This window comes from Melopsittacus undulatus, chromosome 5, assembly GCF_012275295.1.
Source record: "Melopsittacus undulatus isolate bMelUnd1 chromosome 5, bMelUnd1.mat.Z, whole genome shotgun sequence".
Classification (NCBI taxonomy): Eukaryota; Metazoa; Chordata; class Aves; order Psittaciformes; family Psittaculidae; genus Melopsittacus; species Melopsittacus undulatus.
The window spans coordinates 2,359,328-2,379,762 of NC_047531.1; the positions used below are offsets into that span (position 1 = coordinate 2,359,328).

At 38.4% G+C, this 20,435-nt stretch overlaps 1 protein-coding gene across 1 annotated transcript in view; it reads left to right on the forward strand.

Annotated features, from left to right (window-relative positions):
- Nucleotides 1-20,435, forward strand: part of CELF2 (CUGBP Elav-like family member 2) — a 378,952-nt gene extending 358,517 nt beyond the window's left edge. The window contains exons 11-15 of the mRNA XM_013128049.3: nt 342-461; nt 5,995-6,174; nt 8,922-9,065; nt 14,633-14,804; nt 16,107-20,435. Of these exons, the coding sequence (XP_012983503.1) occupies nt 342-461; nt 5,995-6,174; nt 8,922-9,065; nt 14,633-14,760 (572 nt within the window). The 3' untranslated portion in view covers nt 14,761-14,804; nt 16,107-20,435. The remainder of the gene's footprint in view (nt 1-341; nt 462-5,994; nt 6,175-8,921; nt 9,066-14,632; nt 14,805-16,106) is intronic.

A 20,435-nucleotide genomic window follows, 5' to 3' on the forward strand; every position in this document is an offset into this window, starting at 1 on the left:
AGAAAGCTGTTTTAAGACAAAATTACTAATTCTGTTTTAGAATATAGAATATATAGGATATATTTTATATATATGCATATTCTATATTATGGAATTACTATTTTTTTTCAACAATTTTCAAATGTGACAGAATCTCAATAGCCTAGTCAGCTCATCAACACTTTCCATGAACAATCATACTGTTAATTATTGTGGACAAGGTTGGTCTATTGGTCTCATTTTCTTTTTCTTGCAAATAACCCTGTTGTACTCAGCATTATTGTAAGTTGTTTTGTGATGGACTAAAATAAGCAAAATATGGCCTTCATTTTGCCTTTGTTCATTTTTTATTTTCCTTTCAGTGGCTGCATCAACTGCTAATTCCACAGCTGGTGCGGCTATGAATTCTTTGACTTCTCTGGGTACTCTCCAAGGATTGGCTGGAGCCACTGTTGGACTGAATAATATTAATGCACTAGCAGGTACCGTAAACAGTGAGTATTTACTGCTGTGGTGGACAGCCTTTCCCAATAATCATTCCACAAAAACTATCAATTGTAAAGTGATTCTTTTTGATCTATATACAAAATAAGGGGGTCAAGTTGATTTAGTTCCATTCGTGGTACACATGCAGTTCTGGAGTCTTTTAGTTTCACATAGTTTGCTCTGCAAAGTGAAGTCCCTTGGGTCCCTGCACAAAGACTCCTTTTCTTGCAGGGCGTATGGAAGGTAAAAGAAATGTCACCAGGGATTTGGGTTATCTAGGCTATAGCAGAGGCTCCTTTGTCATTTAGGGAGTCTGACAACAGGTATATCACCCAATGTACAAAACCTCACTCACAAACATAGGGATCAGAAAGATGTTTGCCGTGGAGGCAGTTCTTTTCAAATGTCTGTAGGAGCTATAAAGTTGACTTGAGAGCAACATACTTTAAAAATGAAGGCAAGTCTTTGACTTTTAATTGGCAAGTATAAGAGAATGATGCAGTCAGTCACCTGCAGTACCAGAGCATGCACATCAATCCTATGACATCCTAAACAAACCCTGGCATCTCCAACTAAGTAGATGCTGGTAGTTGTTAGAACACTTTCCCTTGTTCATAGCCATGGTCAAGATTTTCCTGAAGAAGAAGGATTCTTTTTTGTATTTATTGTTTCTGCTATGATGACTTCACCTTTGCCTGCAATGGAAGAGATTTGTCCAGCTGCATTTCCCCCCTCCCGTTTTTTTCAGCTGCTGTTACTCCTTGCATTTCCTTTTGCAATGCAAGGAATCTATCTAGTCCATGAGCCATCATAATGTACCCCCAGGAATGGATGTCCTCCTCAGTATCTCTTGCTCACTCTGCTGCTCTGCATGATGTCCTTTTTGTCACTGTTACGTGGCTGCTCACACAATCTTTTTGTTCTGTGATCTCTGGTTGTCATTGTTGGGAGCTGGGAAGGAAGGGGGCTTATGGATGTCCATGTAGCAGTGTTGAGTGGTGCATGGGGTCTTGTGTAAAACAGGTCTTGCTTCTGGCAAGGACATGCGTATTTCACACAAACAACCTCATAGTAAATATGACTCAAGAAAATGTAAGAAAAGTAAGTATTAGGTCCCAAAATGGAAGATCATAGTTTCCTTTCTTACTACTACATTAGTATTAAAGCAAGCCACTGAAAATGGCATGCATGAAAATCTCTCTTAAGCTCTCATAGTAAGAGAGCTACCCTAAGTAAGAAGTCATTATATGTCCTTTCCTGATGATCAGTCATTGTGCTTTACCTGGTTTGTAAAAAGTCACAATACTAAAAGCAGAATATGGTATCTCACTGCTTCCCTCCCACAAGTGCTAAGAACCCAGACACACTGGAGCTGTCCCCTTCATCAGGGTGGATCAAGAGTGTATCACCTATGAGCTCTTGACTTTGTGTGGGAACTCTTCTGTTGCACTGCTTTTAATAGTTCTTGGTAGGCTAAAAGCAAAGAGTTTATGTTTTCTCAGCAAGTATTTTGAGGTGGTGTGTGTGCAAACTTATCTACGTTTGTCGTTTGAAGTATTACTGATGTATTCAGAACCTAGTACCAAATTTCAGCTTGTTTTAAGCCACCATTACTTCCATGGACATGTACCAAGAGTGGCTTCAGTCTCAAATCTTATTCATGGATGTTTTTATGGACAAACAGAGTGTATGTGCTTGGAATATCTGTATGTGTATAGCACTTACGAAATGTATGTGGATGTGTCTGTCTTATGTATATACATATATAACAGAGATCTAAAGAGGGAAACTGCTTCCCCACAACACAATACAGTGTTGTGGCACTGTTTCTCTCAAAAGGGTGACACTGATTATCAGTTTCAGGTACTTGTGATGCTAGTGGTAGCAAAGCATTGTTCAAATTACAACAACCTGCCCTGTCTATTTTAATGATGATCCAGTGCTTTTCCTAGTCACAGTGTCTGATCCAGTCGTCCACACTCCAACCTGCCTAGGAGTTTGCCCTCAGGAAACTCCACGTTTAATAAGTCTGATATTTCACACTATGCTGTGGTCATAAGCTCTCCAGTAAAAACATTCATTGGTTATGGAGGTTCCTGAATTAACTGTGTGCAGAAGTTGAATTTGAGTGACATGCTTCTAATTTGGGAATTAACAAGAGAGATCCAAAGCGCAAGACAAGTGGAGCTTAGCCCTAAAATTAATCACAAAGTAGCACTGGGCTTGAGCTTTGATTTACACGGGCATGTTAGATGTTGAATGAGCATCTGTTGAAGCTATGTCCTGCTCTGCATGTGAGAATCACAAAAAGAACATCTTCCAGCCTGAGCTCACTAAGAAACTTTTTATCTGTTTTCTGGATCCTGTCTTGGTCCATGAAAAAGAAGCTGGGCTGGGGAGATAGATAGTGCTCATTGTGGAGAAAAGCATTGGAGAAACATGTCTGGAGGCCTTAAAGAAGTGGAGTATGTTAAGTTATTCTGTCTGCAGGGGTTTGGCGACAGTTGCACATACATATGGGGATTCACCCAGTCTGTCTTAAGTTGTGCTTGGAAGCATCTAAAACCTTAAATGACAAAACATTAGAATGTCCCCTTTGGACATGTAAATTTAAATAATTGAACTAACAAAAAGAATGATAAATAATAAAGAAAAATAAATAAAGAGGGAGGAAGAGATTCATTGTAGTTAAGAAAGAAGACCATGGATTCAGGATACGGAACAGCTATGGCACAATATTTGTCTATGAACCCAGGGCAGCCACTTAGCCTTTCTGCCCCTATATTTACATCTGTAAAATGGAGATAAAGCTATTTGTGACAGTTTTGAAGGTGCTTGGAAAGCACTTTGAGAGCCCTTTGGACTTGCCAGGTAATGTCACTTCTGTATTATGTACAGGAACTCAAAAAAGTAGAAGGCTGTAGGTGAGAGACACCAAAAGGTTATTTCACAGAACTGAGGTACATTGGTAGAGATAATAAAGAGATGGCAGAGATTTGCAACTGCACCTTGCAGATTTCATGAAAATGAAAAAAGGGAGAATAGAAAACACGTGGAGAGCTTTCTGCAGATCTGTTTTGCTCAGGAGGCAAGTGTACATAGACACGGGCACTGCAGCAGCAATAGCTGAGCCCTTCTGAGAAGCAGTGAGCTGGGGCTGTCTGGCTCTTTGCTAATCTGAATTCATTTGGTGGGAAGGGGCTATTGATTCTAGGTGAAAGAAGGGGGAGGATGCTGCCCACTGCAACATAAAGCATGTTTATATAATAGGCTGATGACTCACAAAAGATAACATGTTATCCTAATGCTTCCTCTATTATCAAGTTATTTCAACACTATAATAAAAGGACAGATACAAGCAGCTTTATCAGGAGGCTTTAACCAGCTTTGTGTGTACACCCATGCGAGCAATGACACAAACCTAAGTACAAAAACACCAGAGCAGGTTAAGGTCAGGCTCGGGATAAAAAATCATCATTTTTTATTTAGTAGCAGTAGTAATATTGTTATTATTGTTGTTGTTGTTATTATTAATCTTCATTTTCCAAATGTCCTGTCTTTTAAATATAAGATACTTCACAAGCTATCTTGGTTTGCAAGTTTCTGTTTTATAACTGGAACCATTATACTCCAAATACGTGGCTCTCTCATGCTCTGACAGGTTTTTATTCAAAGCAGTGGCAGCCAGTACCTCCTATCAGGATACAGCGATACTCTGAAGTGGAGTGGAGGGGAAAGAGAAGTCTTCAAAGTGCGAGACATTTTATTAAGGAAAGGCTAAGAATATCACATCTCTGTCAAGTGTTTAGTCAGACAAATTATAGTATTATCAAAAGGTATAATTTATGCAGTACAGTTCTCTTAATTGGCACAGACTCTGGTAGAGCCAGAAAGGTGCCACTTGAGCAATTGTCCTGATTATCGAAGACTCATAGGAATACACTTTTTGAATCTACATAAGAGATGGAAGAAAACTAGTAGGTCAGCATCTTTATCCTCCTCTGTCAATGCAGGATAATTCCCTGCAGTACTCTATCTCTAAATTACTCGTATGATAAGGTTTCCTTGAAGACTGTTTGCCAGTCTAATAGATTGCATTGTTAATTCACTATAAAGTGTCCTCTGCTTAATTTTCTCACTTTTCTCCAATTTATGTATCACCCCTTGTTTACTTTGAAATTAAGCCCTCTCTTCATGTTTCTAGCTCTTGGGTCTTAATATGGCTCCACTAGTCACATCCATCCATCATTTTGCTGACTGAAACACAGCACAGTCAATGGTTGTTGGTGGTTCTGGGTGCCCCAGTTGTCTCGTGATTGATCTACTGTACTTCAACGGCCCTGATTAAGCCCTTTTGGTTATGGGATGTTCACCTAAAAACTGGGGAGCAAAGGACAGCTATTTGTGCAGAAAACATGGCCTCTCAGTCCTGACCGGTGCTTACTGCTCCAGTTGACCCAAGTTGGAATTGTGAGTGATGAGCCAGGCTCTGAACTCTGCCACCCCTTCAAATGCAAAGAGACTGCAGCTCTAACAGAAATTTCACTTTTTCTAGAATTTCTGAAAAAAATAAGTGCTAGCACTGTTAAATTCAGTGTGGTTCGTTTAGGAGCCATGATGAAGCATAGAAGAAATGGAGAGATGGTGTCGCCCAGAAGTTTGTCCACCATCAAGTCAGAGTAGTGAAACTTCTTTTGCAGACTACACTGTTTTCATGAAGGATGCCATTTTCCTCACAGCTAACAATCTAATTCCATCTTTGGCAGTTATCCCCATTAACTTCATCTGTTATTTATCATGATGTAGAATTGCTTTAAAGAAAAAAGGTGAAAGCTTCCAGTGAGAAGGCCTTGCTAGAACCAAATGCTTGTTTCATCACAAAAGATACCTGATCTGGATGAAGCACTTCAGTCACTCTAGATGTGCTAGATGTTCATCTCTTCTGGAGTAACTGAAGTAACTGGAGGAGGAAGGTGGAAGCACAGAGCATCGCAGTCCATCTTCCTGCCACAAACCTAAAGGATGAAGCGCATAATTGTACAGAGGGATATTTCAAAGTGGTGTTTCTCTGCTAACTCTGTTTAAGCAAAATGCTTCTTATATGGTGTGGTCATGGCCCATTGCAAAGGACCCTGGTCGGAAAGAGTGGGTTTCCTTGCAGACTGCTTTTTTCCACTGGCCAGCTTGCAAGGATACAGGTCAAAGAGGTCCCAGTCTCCCAACTCCAGAGACCCTCCAGAGATGTCGAGGAGGGGAGAGGCTTTCAGGAGCACCCGGCTGTAGTACTTGCCAGTAGCAGGCTGCATGTGAGTCCATTTGACTGTGCAACCCTTGTGCTAAAAGTGATCCTGGCGCCAGAGTCGTGTTTTTCCTTGTTTTCAGTCCCATTTGGTGACGTGCGGAGCTGCATGCACTGCTGTCGTTGTCAGTGTCATATAAAACCAACGACTTTCGGAAAGCACTAATGAACAAGTGCAATTTCTTTTCTCTATTGTTGGGTTTTTTGTAAAGTTGCTCAAATGCTCTCAGGTATGGCGGCCCTGAACGGAGGACTCGGCGCAACAGGCTTGACGAACGGTACGGCTGGCACCATGGACGCGCTCACCCAAGCCTACTCAGGAATCCAGCAGTACGCGGCCGCCGCACTGCCCACCTTGTACAGCCAGAGCTTGTTGCAGCAGCAAAGTGCTGCGGGCAGCCAGAAGGAAGGTAAGTGGCCACTGATGGCAGAGCAAGCTACTTATGGCCAGGAGCGGTGTCGTAGGCTCGTTTCTTCATGGAGGTTTAACAAATGACCTCGAGTAGCTTAATCTTTGGGGTTTATTTCAGTTTTCTGCTGTTTAGGCTTGTTACCTTATTTAACATCTAACAGAATTAATATTTTAACCGTCTGTCCTTCAAGTTATACTTCACTGCCTGTTCTTTCTATAAAAGCATTTACCAACTACTGCATAAAAGTGCACTGCTAACAAAAATCATCCCTTTATGGGTGCCATTCTCTCTTCTGGTTTCCATATTCTGTGATAATGGAGTTAATCTGATTAGGTTTAAGGTTTTGAGTTAATGACAAGATCCATTTTCACTTTGAGTGATTCTTTGCTTAATTGCAGGTCTTGTGGGGAAGTGAATGATTGCCCCTTCTCCCCGAGCCAAGCAGCAAATAAAGCTCAGGAAATTACTGCTAAGAATAAATGAATACTAATTACAAGATGTTTAGGAAAATGTGGTTACCCTTTTCCCCTCTTCTGGTCCCCTGCACACTTCCCAGGCATTTGGGGGGTTAGTTTGTTTTCATTGCTTTCTCTCATCCTTATTTCCAGCTAGTTCTAGAAGGACAGCTTTCTAATATTGTATCTGTGTTGTCACTGCTGTTCTTGCCAGGGCTAAGCTTTGGAAAGAAACCTACTATAATATCCTCAAGAGATTTTTTTCATTCTCTTTTAAAATAGTATCTTTTCCTGTTATGGGATGTGTTTCCTAGAAAGACAAATTTGGCATTCCCACAGCTGGCTATTGTTTAGGGCCACTGAAGTTAAAAGGTGTATTTTCTCTGAATTCTTCACTTCATTTACTACAAACAGCCTGTGTTATTTAAAATTATTTCTTTTTTTAAATCAACCTTTTTTCGTAATATTTTTGTGTTCTCTGCATTTGTCTTTCAAATCACTTTGTTGAGACTGACACTGGAATTCAATTGTTTGGTGTCATTATAACACACATAGTGGAGGCCAGTTTGATGTTTTCCTATCTCAACTTTTTTCTGTTTATAAATGTTCATATCAAGCATAGGCTTACTTTTTATTACTATGATTTGGCAGTGTCCCTTTTAAAATGCAGTCTTTTTTGTTATATATGTCTTGTGTCTGTTTTTTATATATATATGTATCTTGTATCTGTTAGCAAGGGGTTAAGTTAAAGTGAGTAAATTCCATCATTGAATACTGAAAACTGTTTTGTCTCTTAACATGATTTCTGATGGAATGATGAAGAGTCTGGAGTGGTTGATGATAAACAAGTACTAGAGAAAAATGCTATATATATATTAAATGCTCAAGCACAGCAAACTGCCACATGCATATATTCTAAAATACTGTCTAAAAAGGTTTTTATTAGTATTTTAAGAATATTTTCTGGGAAAGATGGTTTATTTGTGGAAAGAATAAATAAGTGCAGTTATTTTTTCCTCTTATTTTTTCACACCTCCAAAAGATTTTCTCTTTAAAAAGCCTCTTTATCCCCCCCTCCCATTGCCTTCTCTGGGGCAAACATTGCAAGCTTTTCCTTCAGGCTGAGAGAGAGCAGCCAGCTTGGTTCTTCTGTATGGGAGAGGTGCAGCTTCGTGGCTGTTCTGGAACTTAGTCCATAGATCTGATACATGCTTTCTTCTTCCTCTCCACAAAACCAAGAACATCACATCTTGGATACACTTAGGTTCCCTTAAGCAAGGGAATTCTTGAACAGGTCACTCTAGATACCAGAAATGTTTGTTTCCTTCGTGTACCATGTGTGCTCCTGGTGTGTGCATGGGAAGGCCACGTCTGGCTCCATCTTACATCCTGTTCTTCCAGGCATCCATTGCTCCTTTCCTGTATGGTACTGCAACACAGAAATTGAACTAGGGAAAAAGATAACCTATTAGTGCTAGGATGAGTGTTTAAACAAACAGCACTAATAATGCATATCCCAAATTTTAGTTGAAAGAAATATCCAAAGAACCTTAGAGCTTCCATCTTTCTTTGCAAACTCAGCTTTGTCTAAAGCCATTTTAATTTCAACCCAACTACTTTTTCAAAGGACTTACTTCACAAAGTTTATTCCAGGAGACAGCTTCCTATGGAGAAGTTGTATTAAAAAAGAAAAGAAAAGGCAGTTATTTTGCAATGAGTCAGTACAAATTTAATTCTGAGTATCTTTCTGACATCACTGATTTCCAAGTCACAAGGTTTGCTTTGCCTTATCATTTTTATTCCCATCTCCGCCAGTTTCTAGCCCTTTGAGTTTTAATCTGTGATACTCAAATCTCCTCATCTCATTTCATTTCCATAAGTTTCCACATCTAGAATTAAACTGACAAACTCATACAGGTGTTTGAGGCAGCAGAGGACTCCTTGTGAACTTCTTGGGGTACTGTGAGAGAATAATACATTGTGTACCTGTGTTCCTAACCCTAATTATACTGAAAGACACTCATATAAATTGAAAAAAGAGGCTGCAACTTAACTTCTTCTGTACTGGAGCTATCAAGTAAGCATTTTTCAAGACAGGTTGCTCTAAAGAGCTGCATTTCAGCTCTGTTCCTTTGATGATCCATTTGCTTTTGTTCCTTCAAAGTTGGAAAGTGAAATGCTTTCTGACCATCACCTTCAGTAAGTATTATGGAAAATCAGATTAAATATAACACTTCTAGTGGCTGTTTTCACATTTTCTTTTTCTTGTTTGTTTGTTTTTCCCTAAAGGTCCAGAAGGGGCAAACCTTTTTATTTACCACCTCCCCCAGGAGTTTGGAGACCAGGACATTCTGCAGATGTTCATGCCTTTTGGAAACGTTATCTCTGCTAAAGTCTTCATCGACAAACAGACCAATCTGAGCAAGTGCTTCGGTATGTCAAATTTCATAAATCAAATGGTAAAAACCACAGGCACTGTACTGAAAAAGGGCCAGGAAAGAAAATCAACAGCAATGTGAGAAATGTCATACTGGAGACTCATTCCAAAAATAATGGACTGTTAATCCTCAAATGAGCAGGGAGATGCACAGACAAACTACTCCTAACTAAAAATTGGATATGAAAAAACAATAATAATCTTCCAGTCTGACATCTCGCATGAATGTGTCAAGTACATGAAACTAATTGCGCCCTATGTGGGGGAATGTCATTTAGTATACTATTAAACTGCCTTATTACGGATACCTAATTATTCTCTATTGTATAGCTGAGCCGCTTAAAAATGCTCTATGTTTAACCCATTACTTCTACATTACAGGAATTTCTTGCTTGTGAATTAAGTACAAGATTTTGCAATTAGTGGTTGAATGGTGTGTACATGCAGTTCAGAACGCATCATTGACAGTTGATGTCTAGGTATGCAGCTCCAGCTGTTGCAGGTGGGCTCTGGTGTATTACAGAAGGTAGTATCTCCCCTTACCTTAAGGGCAGGGATGAAGGGAGCCTCACAAGATCAGTGTCAGGTTTGCCAGAGAACACTTTGAGCTGCCAGAAAAGGGAAGGTGATATGTTGTTGTGGAACAGGTTCTAGGGTTGATTAAGTGGGCTGGTGTCTTCTGAATAGCCTAGATGCACCAGTTCAGTGCTTTGATGAGTGGAGCACAGAATGTGAGTGGCAATCTGTTAGAGCATTGGTCTAATAATTGTGGTCTTATACAAGACATGAAGAGGGTCTGGGAAGGGAAAAGAATCTCTTAAAGTTTTATAAGGTTTGACCTAAAACACTGGAGCTTCTGTAAAAGTGATAGCACTTTCCCAGGGTAAAGGAATGCAACTGTACATGACAAAAAAGTAACCAGTCCAGAAAACCCCTAGTTTTCAAAACTCTTTTGTACCAGCAGGACTGCATTTAGCTCAGCACCATCCCTTAACTCCGAAGTGTCCCCATTGACATTGTCCCCATGAACCATACATATGGACCCCATAATACATGTTTCTTTCCTTTTTTAAATACAGGCTTTGTTAAAAGGTGTCCATCTAAGGTCTTGTCTCTATCAGAGTTATTCAGGGGCCTCACAGCTACTGGACTTTAACCCATCTTGAAAGGGTTTGTTTTTGTCTAAGTAGCCACTGCCAAAACACAGGGAGAATTCATCAAGTTACTCAGAAATACTTACTTGCCACAATCTGAGTGGTTTGCACCCAAACACAAACACTGAGTACACTTGGAAAGTTAAGTTGGTTCAGAGAATGGTTGTAACATTCTATCTGCATTTTTCCTTAGTTTTTCAGTTCATTTTTGAAGCATTCATCTCTTTAAGCTTTACAAAAAATTGCTCATATCTAGACTGAGATAGTCCAGCATGTTTCTGCAGTGGGCTAAAGCAGTCCCTGAGGCTGTAGCAAATTTGAAAAGTGGAATTGAAATGGACTCCCTATTGATCTGGAGCCAGTTCTGTTAGTATGTTGGGGTGACAGAATCGTTGTTGAGGTCTGCAGGAATCATGATGAAATGTCAAATCAGGATACGTTAATCAAAATGCAGCAATTGTGGTGACTGCTAAAAGAATGTAGATTAGTTTGGGCAGGCAGCTTAATTCATCAGCTCACTTCCACATTTGCATTTTGTGGGTTTCCTTTTAGTCTTTGATTACCTGCTTACACATTTGGATTTATGGGACACAATTGCACCGAGCTTATCTCTTTTGAGGGGTCAACATCGAATGGATAGGGGAGTCCTCTGCCTTTTTTGGCATTAGTCAGCTTTCATTAACATTTTAATTTCTCATTCTTCCTTCCCAGATATTCTGCCACCAGTGACAGAGTCCTGCTTTAAATGCAAAAACTACTGCAGTGGCAGAGGAGGTTGAGATTTTCTGATTCGATAGGTGACTCCGTGATGCTGCTAATCACAGGCAAAGCCAGAATTGACCCCACTAGTTTAACATACTAGTGTACTCTGTATGCACCTTCTGAGCTTTAGAATCATAGAATCATAGAATAGTTAGGGTTGGAAAGGACCTTAAGACCATCCAGTTCCAACCCCCCTGCCATGGACAGGGACACCTCACACTAAACCATATCACCCAAGGCTTCATCCAGCCTAGCCTTGAACACCGCCAGGGATGGAGCATTCACAACCTCCCTGGGCAACTCATTCCAGTACCTCACCACCCTCACAGTAACAACATTTATTAGCAACAGTTATCTATTTGTTGGTTTGGTCCCATATTTGTGTTTTAAAAACCTTTCTTTTATCTCTGTCTTCCCACCAAAAACCAAGGACAGGAGTGCATCTAAAGAATCCATTTCTCTCCTGTATCATTAATGGTCATTGCTCTTGATACAGTTTGGGGGGTTTTTAATTGATCGGTTTGGTGTTTTTTAACTTGTTGGAATAACAATAACAATAATAATAATAGTAATAGTAATAATGATAACAATAATAGTAAGAATGTTTTGCACATGCTTGGTGCTTTCTGCTATGGAGTTTCCGTCTCCCACCCCAAAGTTCCATTACAGCTGAGGACAGGTTGAAGACCAGAAAGGTGAAAAGATTGTCCAAGGGTTTCCACTGGCAGAAGTGGGGAGGGAAGGTGCATTCTGAGTAATCACTGTAGTGTTATACAGTGATGAACTTCTACATAACACTGCTTTTCAAAATGAAAAATCACTTTTCCTTGCAGAACATGGACTTTGGCAGTATTTGTTTTGTTGTCCACCTCAAGTGAATGCTCAAAAGATTAAATGGTGCTGAGGATGATGTTTATGCCTGGAAGTGCTCTTCCATGAGTTCTCATGAGCTCCTGTTCATTCAGCAGACAAAGGGTTTCGCTCTTTGAGCTTATCTCTCACCTTTCATAAACCTTGGAATAATAGAAATGAGAGAATAAAAGTAAGGCACAGGAGGGGAAACCCAGTGACATCAGTCCATAAATGCAGTCTGCCTGATAGCAAAATTGCTACTCGAATGATTAAAAATATTTATCCTGATTATAGGGATACCTGGAGATTTAAAACAAAAATCAGAATTGCCATGACAGGGACTTTGAAAATTGATAAGAAACATCATCCCATCCTCATGTAACCTGCTGTTTAAAATGCAGACAAAAAATGATGAATGGGTGCAATCAGAAAAAGATAAATAAAGGGAGAGAATGCCAGATTCTGCTGTAAGCTTTATAAATGAAGGTTCTTGATAATGGAGAAGATGAAATAGTAACAGGCTAATGTAGATATAGCATTCTGTGTGAAGAAACAAATTGGGAATCAGAATAACAACTGAATGATAAAGGCTGATATCACTGATCCAGCACAGAGGTTGTATGTTTGTGTTTGTGGCTGAGTCAAGGAAGATAATAAAGAGACATAGAGTGAGGTGACTTGTCACATCTCCCACTGAAGGTAAGCATAGTCTGAGTTAATCATTCTGTCATCAGTGGAGGTGTCTACACCGGTGACATGAATGGTGGGTGTAAAACCTACCTCTGGGTGTGTTTGCTTCTCTTCATTCACCATTCATAGATACCATCTAAGTGACTAGTTTAAACCAGTTGCTTAACTTTCAGGTGCATAGAACTAGCTAAGAAGAAAAGGAATTAAGGTCGTGAGAAGTTCATAGCACAATGCTGTTCTGAATGCACTTGAGAGAACAAAGTAAAGGTCAGGAAAGGTGTAGAGGAAAATGATGAATTGTCAAGGTAGGTAAGACTAGCTACATCTCAGTTGTGGAGCACCTGCCTGGAAGGTGCTACAGCTGCCTCCCAGCTCATGGTTGATCTCTTTTATATCTCTGAGGCAATCCTAGAGATCAAGGCTAAGTGAGATCTGTGAGGTGATAGAAGTAGACACAGGAGGGCAGTGCTAAGACAGTGATTGGAGTCATGTGAACAGATAAGTCCTCCTAGAAGTAAATAGGGGAAAGGAAGAAAGCAAGAGAGTGGTGAAGCTACTCAGGATATGGCAGTAATGGAGGAAATGATCTAGTGGAGAAAGTGAGGAAGTGACAAGTTACTAAAACCAAGGAGGGTATGGAGGAACATTTATTATCCCCTGAGGTAACAAACCACAGAGCAACATGGATAGAGCATATTGGCTTTGACCAGGAGAAGGTCTGCAGAGATTTAAGCAAAAGGTGGTTTTGAGTGGAAGGAACAGAAGCTAACCCGAATTGTCAGAAAAGCATCTTAAATACTTTGGTAAAGTTTATTAAGGTGAAACCATAGGGTTGGTCTAATAAGAAGAGCAGCCAGACAAGGACCAGATGACTTGGTAAGAGGTGGGTTTTCTTTACAAGGAGGAAAGTGTATAATTCTGACATTGGAGATGGAAGAGAGCAGCAGTGCAAGGTAAGCCAAAGCCATGAAAGATGTTAAAATGATGGTAAAAAGAAGTTATGAATCAGAAAAGCACGTAGGCACTAACCACAAGTGAAGAAAGGTGGTAGAAGAGAGGCACGGAGAAGCCTGTGTGTTAGGACTGAAAACAATGTGGGGGGAATCCATGCTTTAAGAGAATGAAGGGATATGTGTTGAAGGAAATTCAAGTGGAAAGAAAAAGGTGTATTTCAAGGCAGCTGCACATGGGCAGGATGAGTACTGTAGTAATTAGCCAGAGCTGAGGCAGAGCAGCAGTTAGGCGAGCTTTGCAATTACAAGTGGGAGGCCCAGATATGAAAATGAATTTTGAGCTTCCAGAATCAGGGAGATTTGAGTCTATTATGAACAGAGCATTTTTACTCTCCGGGGGGAAAGAAAGCTGAGCCAGGGCAGCCATTCTGAATTACCCAAGCAAGTATTATCCCCCTAGTTAGTGCTCACAGCTGAGGAGCAAAAGATCTGGAATTCTATTCAAGCCCTGCCACTGTCTTTACAACGCTGCTTAATTTTGGTGCTTGCATACCTTTTTGGGGACTAAGAGGCTGAATAAATTAACATTTAATGTACCTTGAGATCTTGAACTGGAAGGAGATATAAAAATACAAAATAATAATACTGCAACTGGCCTAGGCTAAGCCCAAGGAGATGAGTGTTTCACGGGGCACAGGACCACTGAACATGAACTTACATTAGGGTGTGCAAATGTCTATAGGCGGTTTGGGTTTTGTTTCTGTAACCAGGCTTTTTGTTTCAGCTTCACATCTACAGACTGGCCTAATAGTACTTCCTAATAGACTGAGAGGTATATAGATACTAAGTTGAAAAGTGTCACAGTAATATCCTCAGTCTCTAAGGTAGCTAGATAAACAACAGATTGGAAACCTGCATTGCACCAAAACTGGCCAACTGCATCCCAGCTCATAAAGAAATATTATGAAGGTAAAGGGGAAGGAAAAGGAAACGGGAGCGGAAATGGGATATGAAGTATAATCAAATCATTAATTGAAAATGAGGTAAATGTGTCAAGTAAATAGTAATAATAAAATCCTAACAAAACGCCTTCTGACATTTGTTCTAACCTATAGTTCACTTTCTCTCCCGCCTCCGTTCTGTGTCTCGTAGGTTTTGTTAGCTATGACAATCCAGTCTCTGCACAAGCTGCTATCCAGGCTATGAACGGCTTTCAGATTGGCATGAAACGCTTGAAGGTTCAGCTGAAACGCTCCAAAAATGACAGCAAACCTTACTGATCTTAACCCCAGATGCTTACTGCTCTTATTTTAGCTTTCTTAGGGTAAGTCCCATGAGCAAACCTGTCCTCTGCAGGGGATTAAGAAAGAACATAGAGCCAACCTTCACCAAGAGACAGTTATTTTTACAGTTACCACTTCCATTTCCCCACTTGTCCTTATTACACTTGGCTCCCATGTCCTAGCCAAGTACTTACTGAGTTGTGTTAGTGTATTTTGTTTTGCAGCATAACTTATCTCCTTTTCAAAAGAAAAAATAAATGTCTTGAAATTCAAAGCAACACACACACACACAAAAAATGTGCAATTTAACTCTGTGAACCCTGGTGCCATTAGCACACAATAAAAGTTGTTTTCTATGGATGGATCGTATTTTGCCAGGGTGGCACCAGCAGTTTATAGGTTAAACAAAATGGCCTCATGCCAGTTGAAGCACTTACTTTGCAACAAAAATTGAAACAAGTCTTTCCACTACATCAACTTGGTTTTTGAGAAGATTTGAGTATTTCTTTTCCTTTGGGTTCAAATCAGCGTATTGTTCTCTATTAGTCTGATTTTACACTGGTCGTCTTTATATTTCACTTTTTTTTAAGTTGGGTTTTTCTTTGGAAAGGATTAATGTAAAAAAGATTTAGAGATCTGTTTCTAAAGCTACAGGGTTTAAAATAAAAAAAAAATAAAATAAAATGAGTGACAATACTTGATGTTTCTTGAGAGATAAATTTAATAATAATAATAAAAAAAAAGCCACAGGCCTGTAAATTTTATTTGTAAAAAGCATTTCTATTTTTATACAAAATTTTTACTGCCTCAGAAATAATGGAATTTATTTATTGCCTATTGTTAACTTATTGGATAACTAAAGAGCAGCTCTCTATGCTAGCTAGATCCTTTGAAGTAGTCTCTAGAGTAATTGTGCCAAGAATGGGCGCTTTTTCACTGTTGAACCCTACCCCCTTTACAGTTCATGCTTTTATCCTCTTGTTTGTATTTGTCTGGTTATTTTGTTCGTAGTTTCCATTACCTAGTTTGAAGTTCGGTTGTCTGACCTTTCTCCACCTTCTCCCCGTACCTTTCTGTTACATTTGTAGAAACTGGTTCTTTCCTCTCTTTTCTCCCCAAAGAGGAATCCATTCTCTCTGAGTCCTTTCAGATGGATTCTTTTGGGGTTCCATTGTGCTCTTGTTGACAAGTATTGTAAGTTAATGCAAATTATGTGAACGGCTCATAGACTCTACTGATAAAAAAGATTTGCATTAGTTTTCTCCTGCACCCATAAAAGTGATTTGGTTTGTGCTGCATAGATTCTGTGTAACTTTTTTTCCTCTTCCTTGTTTTTTCCCTAGACATCTCCATGCCCGTTAGCCCATCGTTTGCCTAGCATGTCCCTGTGGCGTCTCAAAAAAAACCAGTTTCATCGTCCCGTCATTGTTTCTGATGTCTTTCTGACCTCACATCATATTTGGTTCTCCTACTGACCTTTGATCTAGTTTGACCTTTGAAATTTGCATGTGACCTCATCTAGCTATGAATTCTGGGAAGTCAATGTGAAAAAACATTGCTGCATTCATGCAAGACTGAAATTTATTATTAGATAAATTAATGATAGGATTTAAAAACAACCTGTGGCAAAATGTTTTTTCTTTCTTTCTTTCCTTTGTTTTTGTTTCTCTTTTCTTCCTTTGGGTTTTTTCCTTTAGGTTTTTGTTTTCTTTTGGGTTTTTTCTCTTCTGTTCTTCGTTTTTTTCTTTTTTTTTTTCTTTTTCATTTAGTAAAAAATAAAAATAAAAAAAAAAACAGACTTGAAAGTATTATACAGGGATTGGCATTCTGCCTGGTCACTGGTGACAATAGCAATATGTGTCCAGAGGCACAGAATGTTGGTTTCTAACAGACTACTTCCAAAACAGTTTGAGAAATAAAACTGTCTGATTTTAAGTCTCTAGAGGTCTGTAATAGTTTTTACATTTTTCAGGCAGTGTAAAGTTTTTTGATAAGGCCATTTTAGGTGGCTCACTTTCTCATTAAAGTATATATATAGAACCACTTTTTGTAGATTAGTATAAGAAAATATTTACCCTGTTTTAGGGCAAATGCTACCTACTTGTGTCACCTTTTGCTGAACTGACTCACAGTTAGACAATCCATGGTTTAATGCACATGAAATTACCTATATTTTATACTGTTTCAATGTACAGAAGAAAGGTTACTGTAAAATGTGTTACGTTGGTGCTTCTGTGAATTAAGTTGTGGTTTCATCATGAGTCTTATGGTCTTAAGTGTTCTATGTTTATAAAAGACGAGTTTAAAATTGGTTTACTTGAACAACAAGAACAAAAGCGAGATTCAAAAAAAAGAAAAAAAAGAAAAAAAAAAGTTGTTTGCTTAAAAAAAAAAAAGAATTTCATGTGAAAAATGAAAAAATATTCCAGAATAAGTTTGTGTTGGCTTGTGACGCATTGATGTCATTTTTTTATCGTGAACAATTTAGATGTGTTTGTGTTCAGCAAAATGTGATCGGTTTTTCTTTTAAAGGAAAAATAAAAAAAAACAGTGAAACTATAGTGCCAAATTCCAAAGGTACTTTCTTCCTAGAGCTTCAGTGTGTTTCTCGTGTGAAGTAATTTGATAACATGGGTATTTTATTATGTGTTTTGTATAAATCCCTAATATTTAAAGAAAAAAAAGAGGTTAAAAAGTTTGTTAACTTGCTATCCTGTGGTCTTGTTGCCTGAAATTGTTATTGTTTGTTATTTCTCTTTGATGTTTTTTGTAAAACATTGTATAAGTGCCCATGTTTCACTTTTTTAACCACTCTGCACACATCAATGCTGTGAAAGCAAACCTCACTATGTATTTTCTTCATATTGTATGGAAACCTCTAAGGTGAGAAAGTTTTGAACTTTTAACCCTTTCCACCCAGAGCTGTCTTGAGTGTTAATACCTTTTATACATTCACCATTTTGCTGTTTATTTTTATATATATATCTATATCTATAAATATATATATACTTAGTTTTTTGTGGTTTATTTAATACATGGTTGAAATCAGAACAATGCACAGGGCAGATCTGAAGGACAAAAAAAAATATTTTACTGCTGTCTAAATTTCTTCTGTATCTATAACTAAAATTATTTAAAACAGTAATTAACTTGTGGTTTTCCTTTTTAGATTTTGGGGATTTTGTCTTTTCTTAAAAGAGCTTTTAATATGCTGCTGGAATATGCTATTCAGTATTAATAAAAGAAAAGAAAAAGAAACAATTCTTTAATTATCTATTCTGTGAGCCACTCCCAGACAGGAGTGGTCAATCCACCATTTGAAAACCTTGAGGAGAAAAAAAAGAAAATAAAATCATATTTTTGTAATTTAAATAAATGAACTTTTGCTTAAATCAGATGCACTAGATCTTCCTGGGTGAAAATTCAGTGTGCACTGCAGTTAAACTACTTTTTATGGATAAAGTTTACATACACTGTAATGTTTGGTGTTATCTGGCATTCTTTGTAATGGCAATATATTGGCTTACTCCTGCAGACACTCGTATAGAGAGGAGTAACTTTACTCATACAAGTAGTCCATGGGAATGTATATGTGATTGATGTGGGTGTTTGCTGGAGGAAGCTCTGTGTAAGGAACCAGAAAAGAGATCCTGGTAGCCCTTTTTACTGCCTTGTACGTCTGATTAGATTGCATTTCTACTGCACAATTAGTGGCCAACAACCAAATTGGGTTCGTTACTACCTGTATAGACAAATCATTGCCAATCCAATGCGTGTGAGCAGCAGTACTTGCTACTGATGATAAAGTGCCATACCTTCTTCCACTTCCTATTTGTATCCAATTATGTTTGAAGCCACCTAAAATTAAAAACAAAGCCCTATATGAATGACATCAGCTGGTGCACTCTTGTCTCTCATCCCCAACTTAAATGCTTCTTTATGTAGAGCCCTGGGATGGAAAGGACTAGCCTCTAGTGATGCAAAAAAGTTTCCTTCTTATAGCACATGCACTTATAAATAAATGATCTATACTTTTCTCACGTATTTTTACTACTGCTGGGGCCTTCCTACACCCTTTGAGGGCTATTTTGTACTACTTGCAGCAATTTTGCGTATTCAAAGTATCATCTCACGTACGTTATATTATATATATGTACATATATATATATAATATGAGATCATCATTTGGATTGTTTAGACTGTTTCACTAATTCTTTCTCATTGTACCCACCGTATAAATTTCCAAAGCTTTTTTAGATGCCCTAGTGTTGTCCTGTGGGTTTACCAGTCAGTCAGAGCAGTGATGCCTTTGGTCCTCAGGCAGTGTAACTCGGCATCGGGCTGCCCCGAATTATGCTACATGGGACATTGGCTTAGCAGTGGGACAGGAGGAATGTTTCTGTGCTTCCAGGCAACTGATATGGGTCATTGCTGAGAAAAAATGTCCATCTTGATAAAAAGTAAAAGAAATTCCAGTGCAAAACCAAAAACCCAAAAATACACCTCCTTGGAGACAAATTAACTACCAGATCTCTTTCAATATTGAAAGGACAAAGCTGCAAGGGTGCAAGGGCCTAATAAGAGAGGAAGAAAAACAAGGGAAATTGCTTTACAAAATTCTAATCAAAAGACTAGACTAGTTGTTTTTTTCAAATTAGCTAATTGCAATGAAATGGCAGTCCTCAAAGGAGTAACAAGTTCATCTTTCTTTCACCATAGGGGTTACAGTTCCTTGGCTTGTGCTACTCTGGAATCATTTTACTGTTTCTGTTTTTATTATCTTAAGTGCTAATTAACAAAAGGAAAAAAAAATATCCTGTAGTTTCATTACCTTTTTGGATAATGTCATACAAAAAAAAAGACAAAAAAAAGAAAAAGAAAAAAAAAACAAACCTATGTACTTGTGTTTTTTTTGTGCTGTGAGAATTGTTGTTTGTAGATTAAGAATACTATCATTTTGTTTAGAATGACAAACTAGTTTTTAAGTATTGTCTGAGAAAAGCCAAAGTTAATGCAATCTAGTGGAAACTGTAAGACCATTTGAGTATTGTTTCTGTTTTATTGATGCATTTGGATTTTGTTGTTTGATGGAATTTGAGCCAAAAAAAGTCAAAAAAAAAGAACAAAAAAAGGCAAAAAAAAGCAGGCTTTCCTATTTCTACAACTTGATTGTACTTATGCATTTTGTACCAGTGGAACTTTTTATACTGGAGATTAAAAAACAAATGGAAATTTTTGTGGCTTACTCTCGTGGGCCCCCTCGATCATGACTGATTTTCAAGTTTGATTTCTGGACGGTAGAAAGAGAGTTGGTTTTGTTTAGAGAATTCAAAACTTTGGCTTGATTTCTTTTTTTCCCTTTGCTTATATCTAGTGTTTAGAATTTTGTCTTAACAAAAGCGGTAAGTTTCACTTTTTATTCTGTATCGTGCAGTTACACAATAAGGTAATTAGAATTAGGAGTACTCGGTCACTTTGCGTGGATAAATGTATTAGTTAAAACGTTAGGGGTTTGCTTTTTTGCTGTTTAGATCAGAGTTTTTTCTGATTCTTCTGTCCTCATTGTGAACATAACCGTGTAGTTGAAACAGTCAGACTTATTTTTGTAACGTATGTTATTGTGTGATGCAGTTTTTTGCTTCTGTCTCCAATATTAAACCATTTTCCTAATA